Source organism: Cajanus cajan, chromosome 7 (genome assembly GCF_000230855.2).
Source record: "Cajanus cajan strain Asha chromosome 7, NIPB_CcT2T_4, whole genome shotgun sequence".
NCBI classification, from domain to species: domain Eukaryota; kingdom Viridiplantae; phylum Streptophyta; class Magnoliopsida; order Fabales; family Fabaceae; genus Cajanus; species Cajanus cajan.
In genome coordinates, this window is record NC_138523.1 from 41276812 (window position 1) to 41295547 (window position 18736).

Consider the following 18736-nt stretch of genomic DNA (forward strand, 5'->3'; position numbering starts at 1 on the left):
GAAATTGTCTAACAAATATATAAATCCTAGTCGAAGAATTAAGGAAGACATGCAGAATTCTGAAGAATAATGTGTTAAAAATAATTTGATTGATATGTTATCCAAAATTGCAAAAACACGTACATACGTGCCCTATTGTAGAACCACGACCTGGATCGGATTCATTAATACATAATCAAATTAATATATAATATATAATTACGCCAACCCTGGATGTAAACTCAGTGTCCGAGAAACAATGCATGCATGCATGCAGGCACGCGGTTAATAATAATCTCACGTAACCTCCCTCAGGCCTCAGCTACGCACCAAGTCCTCAAAGCCTCCTGTTGTTAACAATGCCGTCCATGATGGCGAGGCAGTTACCACCGAGCTGGAACAGCTTGAGGGCGGCGTCAGCGAGGGGGTTGACAACGCCGGGAGACTCCACGAAAGCATCATCGCAGGAGCACTTGTAGGAGATAACGGCGCTGAACTTGTAATACGCGTCGACCACGTTCTGCTGCGCCACCAGATCCACGGCCTCCTTGATGGTGTCGACCATGTCGGCGTACTGCGACTTGCAGATGCCGAGGGCGTCGAGGGCGGCGGCCTCGGTGGCGGGGTCGTCGAGGAGGGCGGAGATGTTGGCGGCGATGTTCTTTGCCTCGGAAAGGGTGGCGTTGATCTCGGTCTCCAGGGCCTTGACGGGGTCGAAGGTGCCGTCGAGGTAGGGGGCGATGGTTTCGGCGCAGAGGCTGGGGTTCTCGGTGCCCGTGCAGAACTGCAGAATCTGCGGGCTGAACTCGTGGGCCACGTGGGCTATGAGGCCTCCCAGGCTGATCTTGGATTCTTGGAAGTTGGGCTGGGCGATGGGGGCGGCGCTGGGAGGGATGTTAACGTCAAAGAAGCGGCTTGAGGGGACCGCGGTGGCGGAGAGGAGGAGGCATGAGAGGGTGGCGGCGATGAGGATTGTGGAATGATCCATTGTTTCTTCTCTCTCTCTCTCTCTCTCACTCAATCTCCTTCGAGACGCGTTATGAGAGTAGAGAGACAACGGACAACTGGGGCTGTGCTTTGTTCACAGTGGAGGAGGGGGGTTTTATAGTTGTGGTTTCCCCCCCAAAGTTTGCATCGTTTAGTTGGATCCGTAGTTTGCGTTCCGCTTCCAGTGGTTCTTTTCTTGGTAAGTGAATTTCACCCTCACCTTCCTGCATAAATATCTATATTTGTGATAAGCGCATCAAGTCTGCACCCATTTGGAGCAAAGATTTCATTGTTTAAATTGATATTGGGCTTTAGTTTAACTTGCTATTTTCTTTGTTGTTGGGCTGGAAATTATGTTTACTGGAGCCCAATTTGTCTATTGCTATTTAGTTGGAACAATTGAATGAAAAGTCAGGATATTACTGGATTGAAAAATCTTTCTTAGGGTTCTCTTAGTGTAGCTTCTCTCTAGTAGCTTATCAAATTGGTGCTTTCATCTCGTTCCTCTATGCCTCCCCGCTCTTCAAGGGACGTAGACCCTCGTGATACTAAAGGTGATGACGATCCCATTGGTGTCCTTACCACTCAAGTAGCTGCTTTACAGTCTCAGTTCGAATCCCAAATCAAATTGAATGCTTCCAATCATGAATCCCTAACCACCCTTTTATCCAACCTATTAGCCCAATTTCCCCCAAACCCTACTACCTCCCCAACGATTTCCCCTACTGCTACATCCTTCCCTCCGCCTCACCCACATACCTCCACTATAAATATGGCCATTCCTACCTCAAATTCCCATTTCACTCACTCAGCTGCACCCACCATACCCATTTCGTCAATTCCAGCACAAGGGTTCTTTACACAACCCTTGACCATCCCTGGCACACAACCACCCCCATGTATGCCCCAACCAACCTCATATATCAACCCTTCTCCAAACCCTTTCAACTCTCAACCGTATGGGTCTCCCATTCGCCCTCCGAAACTCCATCTTAGTGAATTTGATGGTTCGGAACCACTGGACTGGTTATTTCAGGCTGACCAATATTTTTTATTTTATCAGGTTCCATGGGATCAACGAGTTTCTATTGCAGGATTTTATATGAGGGGTGAAGCACTCAGTTGGTTTAAGTGGTTGCATACCAACTATCAATTAGGGGACTGGACTCAGTTTTCTCAGGCGCTTCAGTTACGTTTTGGTCCTTCGGCTTACGCTAATCATGAACAAGATCTCTTTAAGTTACGTCAAACAGGGTCCGTGGCTGAATATCAAACCACTTTTGAGAAACTCTCTAATCAGGTCTATGGTTTATCTCCACTCTCCATTCTTAATTGTTTCATCTCTGGATTGAAGCCTAGCATTAAACGTGAGCTTAAGATTCTACAACCCAATTCAATCAATCAAGCTATTGGCCTTGCCAGACTAGTGGAGGATAAATTGAATGATACCAAACCCCAGTTCACTCGCCCTCACCCTGTAGCCAACCCTCCTACTTTTCCCACTTCCCTATCTTCTTCGACTTCAACCATTCATAAACCTATTCCTTCCACCACCCCCACCACCATACCCATAAAAAAATTATCCCAACAACAACTACACGACAGGCGTGCTGCGGGTTTATGTTTTCATTGTGATGAAAAATATTTTTTCGGTCATAAGTGCTCTACACCGAAATTTTTGTTGCTTTTGGATGATGATATTCCAGACTCCGCTACGGTGGACTCTAATCTCGACATTGCTGCTTCGGATGAAGGTCCCTCTGACCCTGGTTCTCATTTCCAATTATCAACTTATGCTTTAACAGGCCAGGTGGGTGCCCAAAATTTCAAGTTTCAAGGCTTAATTCGAGGCCATACCGTTAATATCTTGGTAGATACTGGCAGCTCCCACAATATTGTACAACCTCGAGTGGCTCGATTTCTTAATCTAGCTACTATTCCTACCACACCTTTTAAAGTGATGGTCGGCAACGGAGAGCATATCTCATGTTCTAAAGTTTGTCCATCAGTTCCTATTTTGTTTCAGCAGCATGAATTCGAAGTTTCATTATACGTTTTACCCATTGAAGGTGCTGATATTGTTTTGGGCCTTTCTTGGTTGAGAACGTTAGGGCCTGTTCAAGCTGATTTTGCCATACCATCATTTTCTTTTACCCATAATAACCAACCCCTTACCATTACTGGGACTTCCCACCTTCCCACCCCAGCCTCGTTTCACCAATTATCTATCCTGATTCACCAACAAGCCATAGCCCAGTACCATTTATTATCCATTGTTCCCACTACTAATGTCCCTAGCTCACTTGATACTTCTAACCTTCACCCAGATATTACTACCATTCTCCAATCCTATGAGAATGTCTTTCAAAAACCACACAGCTTACCACCCTCACGCCCTCATGACCACCATATTCCCCTCCAACCCAATTCTTCTCCAGTCAATGTCCGCCCATACAGATACCCCCACTATCAAAAGGAAATTATCACCCAATTAATTTCTGAAATGCTTCAAGATGGGATTATACGGCCTAGCACTAGCCCTTATTCTTCCCCGGTTCTATTGGTGAAAAAGAAAGATGGAACATGGCGTTTTTGTGTCGATTACAGGGCACTCAACGCCTTAACAATTAAGGATCGCTTTCCTATTCCCACAATTGATGAGCTACTAGATGAGTTAGGCCATGCTAAGGTGTTTTCTAAGATTGATCTACGGTCTGGGTATCATCAAATTCAACTTCACCCTTTAGATATACATAAAACTGCTTTTCGGACATTTGATGGCCATTATGAATTTTTGGTGATGCCATTTGGTTTATCAAATGCCCCTTCCACATTTCAGTCAGCTATGAATGATTTACTAAGACCATTTTTACGAAAATTTGTCTTGGTTTTCTTTGATGACATTCTGGTCTATAGTGACTCATTCACGGCCCACTTGGATCATTTACGCTGCGTTTTGCACTTATTATCAGAAAATCATTATTATGCAAAATTGTCTAAGTGTGTGTTTGGAGTGCAGTCAATTTCATATTTGGGTCATGTTATCACAGGGACAGGGGTCTTCCCAGACCCTGAGAAGGTGAAGGCCATTCAGGACTGGCTCGTGCCACTCACGTTGACTGCCCTACGCGGATTCTTGGGTCTCACTGGTTTTTACCGGCGATTCATCCGCAACTATGCCGCTGTTGCCGCTCCCCTCACCGATCTACTTAAGGTTATTAAGTACCAATGGAATGAGCAGGCTCAACAGGCCTTTACAGAACTTAAGAAAAAAATTACAAGTAATCCTACTTTGTGCCTTCCCGACTTTAGTCAACCATTTGTGTTGGAAACTGATGCTTCTGCCATTGCTGTTGGCGCCGTCCTCTCCCAAAACCACCATCCTATTGCATTTTTCAGCAAGAAATTAGGCACCAAGATGAAAACTGAATCAGTTTATGTCAGGGAAATGTATGCCATAATTGAAGCTGTTAAAAAATGGCGACAATACCTGTTAGGTCGCAAGTTCAAAATCATCACTGACCAGCAAAGTCTTCAACATCTCCTCACTCAGGACCTCCACACCCCGGAGCAACAAAAATGGCTTTCCAAACTACTCGGGTTTGATTTTGAAGTACTGTACCGCCCAGGCAAACACAACCTTGCTGCGGATGCTTTGTCTAGACCACCTCTAATGTCAGACGTTTCCTTGTTGTTAGCCATTTCTTCCGTCATTCCCCAATACTTGCAACAGTGGAGGCAGTATTTCACCCAAAATTCAGAAGGAAAGGATCTCGTTACTAAATGTTTGAATAATGATGAGAAAGCAGCAATTTATACAGTTAAGGATAACTTACTGTATTTTCATCAACGCCTTTTTGTGCCTCCCCATGCTGATTTTCGTTCACAACTCATGGCAGAATTCCATAGCTCACCCACTGCTGGACACTCCGGGTTCAAGCCGAGTTTGTTTCGTCTTGCAGCTTCTTTCTACTGGCCTTCTCTGGCTAAAGATCTCAAGGATTTCATCCGCAAGTGTGAGATATGTCAGCTGTCCAAAAATCCAACCCACAAACCCCTCGGGTTACTTCAACCCTTACCAACACCACACAAAATATGGGAAGATTTAAGTATGGATTTTATTACCTGTCTTCCATGCTCTCATGGGTACACTTCGATTTGGGTCGTCTGTGATCGTTTAAGTAAATCCGCCCATTTCATCGCTTTACCGACTCATTTTACCGCTGTTCAGCTTGCCCATCGCTTTATGCATGAGATATTTCGTCTTCATGGTTTTCCTCGTTCCATCGTCTCTGACCGAGACCCTATCTTCCTGAGTATCTTTTGGAAGCAACTCTTTAAGGCTGCTGGTACGAAACTCCGTTTTAGCTCTGCTTACCACCCGCAAACGGATGGCCAGAGTGAGGTCGTCAACCGTACCCTTGAGGCGTTTTTGCGCTGCTTTGTTGCTGATAACCCCCGCTCCTGGTTTGGCTATCTCCATTTAGCTGAACACTGGTATAATACTAGCTTTCATTCTAGTTTGCGGACTTCCCCTTTTCACGTGATCTATGGCCGCCAACCTCCCTCTGTCATGGATCTATTATCTCCGCCAGATACAAACTCTCCTTCGGTTGCTGATCTGCTTCAACAACATCACCACACATTATTAGACATCAAAAACACCTTACGAGTTGCGCAACAGCGAATAAAAAGTTTGGCAGATCAAAAGAGAAAGGATCATACCTTCGAGGTGGGTGATTGGGTCCTCCTTCGACTTCAGCCTTATCGACAGGTTTCCCTCCATCGTCGCACCAATCAAAAACTCGCGAGACGTTTCTATGGTCCTTTTCGTGTTCATCGTCGCATCGGCGCTGTCGCTTATGAGCTAGAGTTACCATCGTCTTCCAAGCTGCATCCGGTTTTTCACATTTCTAAGCTCCGCCCTTATATTGGTAATGATCCTTCACTACACCACCAACCTTTACCTCCAGACTCAGTTTTATGCCGCAGTGACGAAACCCAAATCTCAACCAGTGACGTTCAAAACCCTCCGTCGGGCACGCCCACACCTATTCGTGACCAGGAATTTTCTGAGACTTCCCGAGACCCCTCTAGGTCTGTGCCACATCGTTTCCCCCTCATTAAAGAAAACGTTCCACTTTCGCTTCCAGCTGCACCGTTGGATCATTCACGGACGGCCACGATTAATCTTTCACCTACTCTTTCACATTCCAAGACAACCTCTGTCACCCCACTTACCCCAACACGTGCTGAAGTCACTCACGAAGCTTCCTCCACGTGGGTTCCATGCGGTCCATTAGATGGGGCAGTAACAAACACAAACGCATCTGCGACGGCCACGTCATCTTCGATCCGTACCTTCCCCCTTGTGACCAATCCATGCTTCACTTCCACTGACCTTGCGGACAAGGTCGTTGTTGGGCCGCGGAGTAATGATAAGCGCATCAAGTCTGCACCCATTTGGAGCAAAGATTTCATTGTTTAAATTGATATTGGGCTTTAGTTTAACTTGCTATTTTCTTTGTTGTTGGGCTGGAAATTATGTTTACTGGAGCCCAATTTGTCTATTGCTATTTAGTTGGAACAATTGAATGAAAAGTCAGGATATTACTGGATTGAAAAATCTTTCTTAGGGTTCTCTTAGTGTAGCTTCTCTCTAGTAGCTTATCAATTTGCCTATAGGCTATAGCTTCATTGATTTTTTTTAATTATTTTCTTATCATTCAAGATTTTTTAATTGAATTTTTATAATTTAAAACACTTGTAATTAAATCTTTAATGATTAGCGCTCTTGAATTCTTATTAAATACTATTACTGTACTTATTATATATGAAATTTTTGTATATACATGAAAAATTACGATCCCCTTTCAGTGCATGTTTGCATTCCATTTGTAACGTGAAAATTCACGTTTACTTGAATCAAAAAAATCTTGCTTCTACGTAAATATAATATTGGACGTGGAAAGAGAATGCATAATCTGCGTTTCAAAATGAAATCCAAACATGCACTCAATAGATTGAGGGAGGTCAAGTTGAATATGTTTAAACAAGATTGAGTTAAAGATACTATGAATGAGGATTAGTTGATAGTTATGTTTATGGTCAAAATTGTGATGAAAATGTTATAGGGAAAATCAAGTTGAAGACATTTTAGCCAAAACTAAGTCAAAGATAATTTGATCGAGGTCGAGTTGAAGATGTCTTAGTCGAGGCCAAGTTAAGGATGTCTTAATAATTAAGATCGAATTGGAACTATTCTATCCAAGGTTGAGTTGAAAAATATTTTGGCCAAGTTCATGCTAAAGATAATTTGATTGATACTAAATTAAAATTAAAATTAAACACCCAAGATTCAGCCAAAGATGTTCGAATCGAAACCAAACTAAAGATTTCAGATCAAGGTACAGTTCAGGCGAAGATGTCCTAGTCAAGATTGAATTAAAGATGCCCTATCAAGGTCGAGCTAAAATTGAGACAAAGATTTTATGATTGAGATTGAGCCAAAAATGACCTAACCAAGAATGATATTAAAATGTCTTAGTTCAAGTTGAATTGATGATGTGTTGACCAAAATCACGTTATTTTTTTTTTTAAGATGAGAAAAATATTTTTTAAATAGTCATAGGCACAACAAATTACTTTTTTATTGTATATAATATTTCATTAATATTTAATGGAAATTCAATAATATTAATTTTAAGCATTTAATATAGAATTTTAGGGTGAACCAACTTTTTAAACCAATTCAAGAGGTTTTCTAAGATTTATTTATTTATATTTTGTTTTATTATGAGTTGACCCCTATACCCTTTCAGTATAATGAGATGATTTATATGTCATTTGTATTACTTAACTTGGTTGAGTTGAGTTGAGCTGACCTTATGCCCAACTCGAGCAGGCCAAGCAAAACAACAACTCCCTCACACTATGCTTAGAAGATAAAACCCTAAGTAGTACCTTAACAATTACAAAATTATCTTCATGCCACATCTCTCAAGATTTAGGAGTCATGTTAGAGATCAAATTATCAAAAATAATATTTTCACATAACCATCGCAATAAATCTCTAGAAATTATGCAACTTTATCTCTAAGTTAAGAGATAAGATTAATTACTTATATATAGGACACCAGATATCGTTCTAACCCTAATTCAACTTTAAACCTAGACTCTCATCTAACATCGAAGTAATATTGTAAGTGTCGTCGTTGTATTGAAGTACAGAGAATATCAACTCTCCCACTAGAGCACATGGAGTTTTTAGTAATAACATCATTCATTAAAAATAAATAAATAAATGAATATAGTAATCCTAAAGGTATCGTAACTGCTCGTGATCATCTTCCTAACCATAGTGCATGTTTGAAACATATTGTTGAATGTCCAAGAGGTAAAAATATGTGGAAGCTACTACTTCTTTCTCCTAAGTGGACATAATTTTTCATATTTCCAAAGAATTTCTCTTCATTCTCTTTTACTTTTCTTCTGAAAATTGAACCAATCAATAAAAGTTTACAAAAATTATTTTCCTCCTTTCCCTTGAGCCTAACATTATGTAAGTGAAACCAAGCTTCTTGTTCCGGTGGTTGTAAAACTTACCCTTTGACATTTGAGTCGACTTTATGTTTTAAGATTCAATTTCTACCTGTATTAAAATAATATTTTATAGGCAAAAATCACATCTCGTAAGTATAAATTATCTCTAGGTTGTCAACTTTGGAATTATGCATGTATCATGTCCATAAAACAAGATGCAAGTGAAAAGTAAACAAACAACAGACAAATGGCAGCTAACGCAGAAAAGTGAACCCCCTGAGAAAAGGAAAAAATGGTGTCACTCAAAATCAGTGCACCTAAACTTTCTTGATATCAATACTTGCACTCCTTTTTAAACCAAAAACTCAACAGGGGCGTTGGTTTCTCGTGGAATAATAGTGAGCCCGACTTGCCATTGGCTGTTAACAATACTATGCGTCGTTGAATTTGATGACCGTGAAGCTATGCGGATAAATATATTATAATGAAAAAGGCTTTTGAGGCCAATCTGGAAAAACAAACTAGAATACACATATATACAAAATTTCATCCACACGTGGAAACACTGTCACGTAGGGGAAAACAGATGTTGATTTACCGAGGAGGATGGCAAAAGCGACTATTGAATAATCCCCTCTGTAATCAGCAACAACACCAAGAAACCTTCAACCACTTGCAAGAAAACACCACCAGTTATGGTTCCACCTTCAGCTACGCGAAAGAAACAACTTCTCTAGTTTGTGGTGTGAAAACCTATGGGTGCATATTCGTGGTTAGCTTGCTTTTCCAAGTACTTTCATCGCCCTTCATGAAGATCTTCAGAGAAAACAGCCGTCCTCGAAATGTTGTCATAATCAAAGGCACTTAGACCAGAGTATGGACCAGAAGAAAACATTGAAGATGTCCCATCAGATTCGTAAGTGGTAGAGGACTGTCTCAGGTTGGGCCGTGTATTGGATGAGGTCAACACAGGATCTTGGGATTCTGTGATCCGTTGCACCATTTTAAGTGATTGTACCACTTCACCCATTGTAGGTCGTTGGCTTGCTTCAGGAGCAACACAGGCTGCAGCAATAGTGCAAACACGTATAAAATCTTCCTTTGGGTACCTTCCCCCAAGCCTTGGATCAGCAAGTTCTTCCAATCGGTCCTTATCTCTAAGAATTGGCCTTGCCTGAAAGGGATAACCATGTAAATTATTATCCAATGAAAATTCCAAATGTAAAATTTGAACTTAAGGAGAATAATGTGGGAGTGCCAGGGTAAGAATCTAACCCAAGTAACTAGGTTCTCTTGTCCAGTTGGCTGTGACATATCCACTGGTTTCCTACCGGTCAACAGTTCCAGCAAGACAACACCGTAGCTATAAACGTCACTTTTTACGAGTAGATGTCCGGTCATAGCATACTCAGGAGCTACATACCTACATAACAGTTTCCTTTCATCTTAAATCTAAATTAAATGGAAACAACAAGTATAAGAAAGAATAGAATGAGACTAACCCAAATGTGCCCATGACTCGAGTAGATAGATAATTAGCCCTGCCTTCAGGTGCCTGTTTAGCTAGACCGAAATCTGCAACTTTAGCATGAAAGTTGTTCTCAAGCAATATGTTGGATGCCTTGAAATCTCTGTGTATAACACATGGCTGTGAATCTTCATGCAGGTATGCAAGTCCTCTTGCAGCATCAAGGGCGATCTTCATTCTGGTGTCCCAATCCAAAGGGCAATTTATTCCCAGGTGACCTAGGATAAATAAGGGCCAATTTCAGTTAAGCATAATAAAATAGTTATGAAACATCATTGTAACCTTGGAAGATGCAAAATATGTAAATTCAATATTAGAAAGATGATCTCATGATTTAAGAAACTACAGTATATTACCATGAAGCCAGGCCTCCAAACTTCCATTCGAGACAAGCTCATAGCAAAGTAGATTTTGTGATGAGTCACGATTGCTATAGTATCCCACTAGTTTTACAAGGTTACGATGGTGCAACCGACTAAGCATCTCGACCTCAACCAAAAATTCTTTGTCACCCTGTTGCCCTCCACTAGTAAGTCTCTTAATTGCAACAGCAGTTCCGTCATTTAAGACACCTTTAAAAACTCTACCAAAACCTCCTTCTCCAAGTACACTTGCTGGTTCAAAATTATTTGTTGCTTCTTTAAGTTCTTCATAAGCAATAAAGCGTGTACTGGTTGGGTGGGGAAGCGAGCCAAAAGTTGGAACTGCACTTTCCACCCTTGGTTTTTCTGTAGGAAGGTGAGCAAAGCTTAGTAGAAGGCCTAGAAGACAAAATACTAACGCATCAACAGTCAACAGAGAAGAGCACCTTAAGTTTCTTTATTTTCTTTTCAATCTGGGTTCATTGATGGATGACATCTCATTTCTTCATAAATATTAAATATACAATTTGAGTCACACTTGCATTTCTATCTTTTAATAGCTAAAAAAGTCAACTCAAGTTAGGTTGAATTCTGCAGCAGAATTCAAGTTTCTAAATAAGGTAAAAAGGACCTATGCTATTTTTCTCCAAACAGATTTATAGCTACATGAAAACTGGCAACCTTCATAACATCAACAGTATCAATTAACTATTCTTGATTTAGCAGATAAAATTGTATACTAGTATTTTAAGTTTCACAATCAATGATCACTATTCACAATATATTAGTACACATCCATATTGAATTCCAATAAAACATTATCGAGTATTTTATAATCCACTATGAAAATACTTGTGCTAACAATTTGCACTTAAAATAATCCAGAGAACTTCTTCTCTCCTTATTTCTTTGTGTCACGAGAAGATTTTCGTTGAAAGGAACTCAATTTACCCTCTCCTTTAATGGCTATACTTACTGCCTTTACAATATCCAAATATAAAAAGGAGACCAAACAAAATCCATGGCAGCTTTTCACCTTCAGTAGATTGCCATAAGAATGCAAAAAGAAAAATAAAATAAAAATAGAAATTAGAAAAAGAAATATTTACCATTTTCTGTGGGAGGCGGTGTTGTTTTTGGCCGCAATGTGCATAAACAAAGTATAAGTACACATACAATGGAAATGAAGAGTACGCCAGTAACAATTCCAAGAATAAGAAGCAAATTTGAATGCCTTCCTTTGTCTGAAGTACTTGATAACGTAGTTGTAGGTGCTCGTCTCTGAGGAGTTTCCGTAGGTGATGCAGCAATTGTAGGGGCTGCATTAGAATGCAAAAATATGTTATTATACATAAAAATGCATAGTTCATTTTTATCAACTTCATCAAGCCCCATGAAGAGGCAGCTGTTTGTAATTCCTCTTCCATATGATTGAATTCAGTAACCACAGAAAAATATCTGGTACTATGTTAGATTTCAACTAACAAGTACAAGAAAACTAGATGTTGTGTACACCTTCTAAAGCTTTGAGAGACCAAAGAAACGAGGACTATTGAACAATGTTGCTGTAAAATTGGATAAACTCTCTTTGGCCCTATATGTAAGGCAATTTTTTAAAATTTGTTTATGCCTTTTAACAAGACTCTTCTCAAATTGTCTAATGCATTAATTATTTTTTGACTAAAATATTCTTAATTACTTTGCAATAAATGTTATAATATTATGAAGCCTAGATACTCCAAAATGGAAAAGTGTCGGTGTGTACTTGTGTCGGATACTGATACTTCTTGGATATTTCTAGATACATATCCAAAATGTAACCAATCTTTTCTTATTTATTTTTTAACTTTTTTTCCTTTGATACTTCCGGGATACTTATAGGATGCTTCTAGATATGTATCTAAAAAGCATCCAAAAAGCTTGTCTTAAGATTTTTGTATGGTCATGTTTCTTGTCATGCTATAGAATTGGAGTTCATACTCCTTTATTCATTATTTGAAGAAAAACAAAATGGATCCAAAAGAATAAAAGATTTTATTTATGTGCATTTCAACCCTCAAATTTCGTCTATGAAAGGTGAAGGGCATAAAAAGGAAGAGACTAGGTTGTGGGAAATTTGTAGAGATATACATCATCCACTTGATGATGTTGTTAAACTTCTTGAATTGGCATAGTTGTCTCTTGATGAACCAAACTTTGCTTTATTCTAGATGATGGTAACAAGGCAGAAGAGAATGATACAATTAGTATTAGACAATAATTTAGTAATGACGATTTTGAATCATAGGCTATTGTATAAAGCCAATACTAGTTTTAAGTTCTACCAAAGATGCTTTTATTAATATAGTTAACTTGATATGGGTAAAAACTGTATTTTTTGTTGTTATGATAAAAAATATATATATATATATATCTTTTTTGTAAATTGTAATCATCATAGTTATGAATTAATGAGGAAGAATTAATATGTCTTTCTATACCCATATTCTACATCTATATAATTTTTTTCTATAAAATTTCATTAACGTATCCAAATCGTATCATATCCTAAATTTTAAAAAAATTGTCATATCCCCATATCCTTGTCGTATCTCTATCGTACTAAGTATCAGGGCTTCATATTAATAACATAAATTCATTCTCTCTTTCATGAGGATTGGAGAACATGATTAGCACACATTAATTAATTAGGTGAAAAAAGTGAGATGATGAGTTCCAATAATTTAAAGGGTAATTTTGAAAAAATAATAAAAATTGTTAACAAAAAAAATATTACTCACTACACTAACTAATTTTATTCATGAGTGTGAATTAGTTAAAAGAGTCTTACATTTAGGGATGGGGGGAATAACTCATTAAATGTGTGATACAAAAATATAGGCACACGAAAGTGTTTGAAATTGTGTAATCACAAATGCAAACACTTAAATTTGGGTTGACTTAACTCTAAAAGTTAGCTCATAAGGTGAGGACTGCCTAAACCTTTATAAGCTCTACTTTGGTTATATCTATAGTTGATATGAGATCTCAACACACTTTCCTCATGTCCAAGGCTACATTTGTGTGTGGATTTTTTGTTTTTACTTTTATATTGCACTAGTAAGGCCACAGGGCCAGGTAGGTTGCATTGGGAAAGCAGCAGAGTCAAGTAGATTTTGGGTGGCTTGATAACAAAGATATGATAGGTTCTAATACCATATTAATTTGGGACGGGCCTAATTCAACCCCAAAAGCTAGCTTATGAGATGAAGATTGCCCAAGTTTTATAAGCTCTACTTTAGTCATATGATATCTATAGTCTCTACTTTGATCATATCTATCCAAATTTACATTTCACAATTGACAATGTGGCAGAACACTTCCATAAGCATCAAAGTTATATGATCTGCGTTTGTAGGCGAATACAAAGAGAATCGAGAAACATCAAAACTAAACAGCTATCAGAAGCAATGGACAATCAGTAGATTAGTCCCTGTAGCATCAACATTTCTTTCTCTTCCTTCTTCCACCACTTAGCAGCAACATTGAAAAAACAAATGGACATGAAATTGAAATCTATATACTTTAAACAATAGAGTGCAAGTACTTAAAACATTAAAATTCACATACGTTACAGGCTTACAGCGGTTTCAATACCAAGAGGCAAGAGATAATAAACATTAACTGTGTTCTTTATAAAATAATCATCTTACTGCTACTGTAAGTTCCAAAGTCCAGTTATCAACGACAGCAAAGCATCATCATTTGTAACAACATTCTTCAGAATTTTAAAAGTATGACTCACCTTGAGAAGGAGGTGGAGGTTTAAACCAGGTTATATTGAGGACTTTGTAGTCACCCACGAATCTATGGTCCAATTGGACCTTATGCAGTAAAAGTGACGAGTTTATTTTAGCCGCTTCATCTGCAGAAAAACCAATCCCTTTATGCGGAGTGATATCCATGGATATATTCAACGTGGATAAGCTGAGTAGATAAAATTTAACAATCTCAATTTGGGTAGTCTTGAGCCCAAGTTGGATAGCCAAATCATTGAGAAAAACATTCCAGTTGGGGTTTTGAGAGACATTCAAAAGAAGCAAGTCTAGCTTTACTGGATAAGCACAGTGGCAAACTTCACTCCCTCGTTTCCACACCATGTCTTGTTTGCAACAATCTGGCAGAACAAAGATAGATAACGTTTTATATTGAAATTAACTAAGCAACTAAAACTTGAGAAAAGCAGAATCCATCTTAAAATAGTGAATCTGAGCTTAACTCATCCCTCACAAAATTGGCTTATAAATTGTTTCCCACTTATATACTCTAAATTGACCATTTCACTAGTTGATGAAGGATCTCCAATACACCCCTATGATGCAAAATTAGACAATTTCCAATATATTCTTTGATAGCATCTTAAAATAGTGAATTTGAGCTTAACTCACCCATTAGAAAACTGACAGTAGCATTAGAAATCAATTTTCCTTTCCTTAAGCAAGGACTTACCAGAAGCAGAAGGGGACAATGGTGGCTGGGCGAGAGCAGAGGGAATTGCATCAGCAATGGGATGCATGGGAGCAATATTCTTTGTGAAATTGGCACGTGACGGAATAGGAGCAGGCAAATGGCTATGGTTCACCCCTTGCGCATTTGCCGGTAGTGGGAGATCATCAAGAACAACCGGTGGTGGAGCCGGAGAGAAAGAAGGTGGTTGGAGTCGCAGTGTTGTAGCACTAGCACGTGCAGCAAAGCACAGGAAGCAAGATAACAACAGAAGCAGCCATTTGAACCCACCTGCATTATTTGCAGAATGTCAGACAAAGCCAACCTAACAAGAAAAGCTCGAGATTGCTCCACACGGGAAAACCCACGGTTACCGATTAGAGAGGCGAGCAGCGACATGACATGAGCGATGGCGGGAACGGTGGAGATCAGATCTAGAGGGTTGGGATGAAATCAACGGCGAGGAGTGAGTGAAGTGGGAGTGGGAGTGACGAGGTGTGCATAACTGAGTTGAATCGGAGGGAGAAGGATTGGGTTTGGGTTTGGGTTTGGGTGTGGAAGCCTTAATTGTGGTGAGGTGGTGACCACCGTTAACGGAACGACATTAACGGTAAGGTAACGGTAAGGGCTTACAGGGACAGGTAGCGCTCCCCCATCACGTTTCTTCTCTATCTTTTTCACGCCGCGTCACCACACCGCCATTTTTCTTTTTCAATCACTACTACTATAAAACCTTTTAAGAATATTTATTTTCAACGCAAATATATTTTTATATTTTAATTACAAAATAGTGTGCTTTTTGTTTTCCAAAAATCATGCATCAAATATAGAAAATAAACAAATGTTTTTAGTATTTTCTATATAAATTTTTAAAACAAAATGTTCATTATCTAATTAAGAAATAAAAATAGAAAATGAAAAGAAAAAAATACATAAATGGGTGTTAGTTCATAATTTTTTTTCTCCCATTTACCAAAGGAAAAAAGAAATATTAGTAGACAATTATTTTTATTTTTTTTAAGTAATCAAAAGCCTTTACAACACTGTTTTGATGCATCAAAAATATTTGTTAATTTGAAGGGAATGCATAATATGTTACAATTGCGTAATTTTTTTTTATACAAGTAATTGTATAATTAGTATAATATTAAATGCCCCTAACTAAAAACTTCCAAGTATTCGTCGGTTAAATCTTTAAATGGCTTCAGATGAGCATATGCTTGTTGTGACAAGTAATAGTTAGCGAATTTAAAACATTTATTTCTCATATTTTATGGTCCATATTGATCCGATTCAGTTTGAACAAAATTATTTTTAATAAAAAAATATGTGGTTCAGACAAAAAATAAAAGAAAAATAATAATATGTACGAGACAAAATATTTATTATTTTGAAAATAAAAACATTTGCATAGTTATTTGATAAAAAAATAAAAAATAATTATGATATATTAAAATTTTTAATCAGTATCTTTAAACATTTAAACATTTATTAGTATCTTTATAAAAAAATATTAAAAAAATTAAGATTCTTTTTTCTTATAATCGCACGTTGATTTGAAGTAATAAGACTAATGCATGCGCGTGTCTGCTATTTGGATCACACAGTGGGATAGTTTAAAAGGTCACATAATGCTGAAATTAATGCGTATTCAAGGTGAAAAACAGTGTATTTAAGTTAGAAGAAAACGTAAATAGAAAATGATTACAAATACCGTTACTTTTGTTTTAACTGAATTAAAAGATTTTGCCCACTAGAGTAGAAAGAGAATAAAATAGTTAAAAATATAAAGATTTAAATTTAATTTTCATTACGACTATTAATCTTTTTTATCTTTAAAAAAACAATTAAAAGATTTTATTAAATACAATTAAAAGACATCTTTTGGGCATGTAATATACACTTTATTAATTTATAATGATTTGAATGTTTTTTTTTTAGACAAGAGACAAAGTAACAAATATCTATTTTAATTTAAAAATATAAATAGAACGAGTATTTTAACAATATTTATTAAGGTATTTTAAAAAATAAAAATAATATATTTCAAAAAATATTTTATTTTTAAATTATTTTAATATAAAGATGCTAATCTCATTTTATTTTTAACCCACCAATATATTGTCATTATTTATCATTTTATTTATTTATTAAAAGAGACCCTAACGCATAAAAATTTCTCATCAAATAGAGCATTTAACTTGTTATTTATTTATTTTTCCACATAAGAGATTTATCTCAATCGACTAAGTAAGATATCGAGTGTTGTAAGTCTTCTTAGTTAATAATGAGTTTAATTTTCATATATATATATATATATATATATATATATATATATATATGAGGAGGGTTCAAACGACACCGGTGTAATTTTTAGTAAGTGTTACACCGCTCAATAATTTTATATTAAATGTCAATTTTGAAAATTCAACTGTTAGATTAAAATTTCATATCTTTTAGATCATATATATCAAATTTTATATTAATCTAAGATGATTTGATATTTCATTCTCATAAAACAAAATTGACGTAATATATACATTTCAAAATATACCAAAATATGAACAATTTGATTACCTTCAAGTTGTTGTTCAATTTTAATAAAATTTGACATATATGATCTAAGAGATATGAACTTTCAATCTAACGGTTGGATTTTCAAAATTGACATTTAATAAAATTATTGAGCAGTGTAACACTTAGTAAAAGTTACACCGGTGTCGTTTGAACCCTCCTATATATATATATATATTTTTTTTTCTTTTTATATTATCATATTTTTTATTTTTTATAGTAATTAAAAGATAAATTTTATAAATATATATAGAGGATAAAATATAATATTTTTAATTATAAAAATAAAAGATAAAATTTATAAAATTATACGAAGTAAATAAATTTTTTTTTTAAGTTAGCAAATAAATAGTTAAACCTAAACTTTTTCATGCAGAAGTTTGAATTCACACACATGTAACATGCAAGGTGATATAATCTTGACAACAATAAATTACATATTTATGGTTTATATAAAAAAAATTACACATTTATTATTTAATAACTTTTATCAAGAGGTATTTTTTCCTAATATTTAATTATATAATTGATTCAACTCATTCTTTAAAAACATATATATCAGAATATTAGGAAACACTAAAATTTGGAGATGATAAACTTTTCTATTGCTGATAAATATAATAATTAATTTAAAATGTTTTTAATTTTAAAATGTTATGTTATTTAGTAGATGTAAAGAAAAAAAATATTATAATTCAAATTTTTAAGTACATTTTACAAAAAATTGACTTTAAATTTTTTTAATTATTTTATTTTTCTTTCTCTTTCTCTTTCTCTTTTCATTTTTATATTTATTTAAAAACTTAAAATAATTGTTGAAGTGAATAACTAATTGAATTTTTTTACCGTGAATAATATTAATGTGTAATTTTTTATATTTTTAGGTTTTCTCAATTAATCGTTTTTTAATACCATTTATTTATATTTTGTTATTATCTTTTATATTATTTTAGACTTAAATATATTTTTAATTTTTGTAACTTTTTTTTATCTTTCTAAAGTTTAAAATTATTGTTTTTAGTCTTTATTATTGTGTAATATTTTTAATTACTTATTTTTCATTAAATGATTAAGTACTCGTCTCACATGTTACTTACAATTATTTGTAATATTATATTAATATGTGACATATTTAAGAAGTTTAAGAAATTCTTAAAATAAATGTTATTAATATATTTTAGGATCAAAATTTAAATTCGTTCATTTTATAAAAACTAAAAATTTATTTAAATCATAATTTTATTACATATTATAAAATTATAATTATATAAAATGTTAA

General features: G+C 36.0%; 2 protein-coding genes across 2 annotated transcripts; both read right to left on the minus strand.

The window, feature by feature from the left end:
• Positions 1-316: 316 nt before the first annotated feature.
• On the minus strand, positions 317-967 carry LOC145950025 (pectinesterase inhibitor-like). Its single transcript, XM_083060939.1, has one exon. It carries the CDS (start codon positions 965-967, stop codon positions 317-319), a length of 651 nt encoding a protein of 216 aa, XP_082917065.1.
• Positions 968-8954: 7987 nt separating this feature from the next.
• On the minus strand, positions 8955-15598 carry LOC109792980 (receptor-like serine/threonine-protein kinase ALE2). Its single transcript, XM_020352438.3, has 8 exons — positions 15258-15598; positions 14887-15174; positions 14183-14554; positions 11508-11717; positions 10393-10764; positions 10011-10254; positions 9784-9931; positions 8955-9682 (listed from the first exon to the last, which is right to left on the minus strand). Exons 1-8 carry the CDS (start codon positions 15280-15282, stop codon positions 9305-9307), a joined length of 2037 nt encoding a protein of 678 aa, XP_020208027.1. The 5' UTR covers positions 15283-15598; the 3' UTR covers positions 8955-9304.
• Between the last annotated feature and the right edge of the window lie 3138 nt (positions 15599-18736).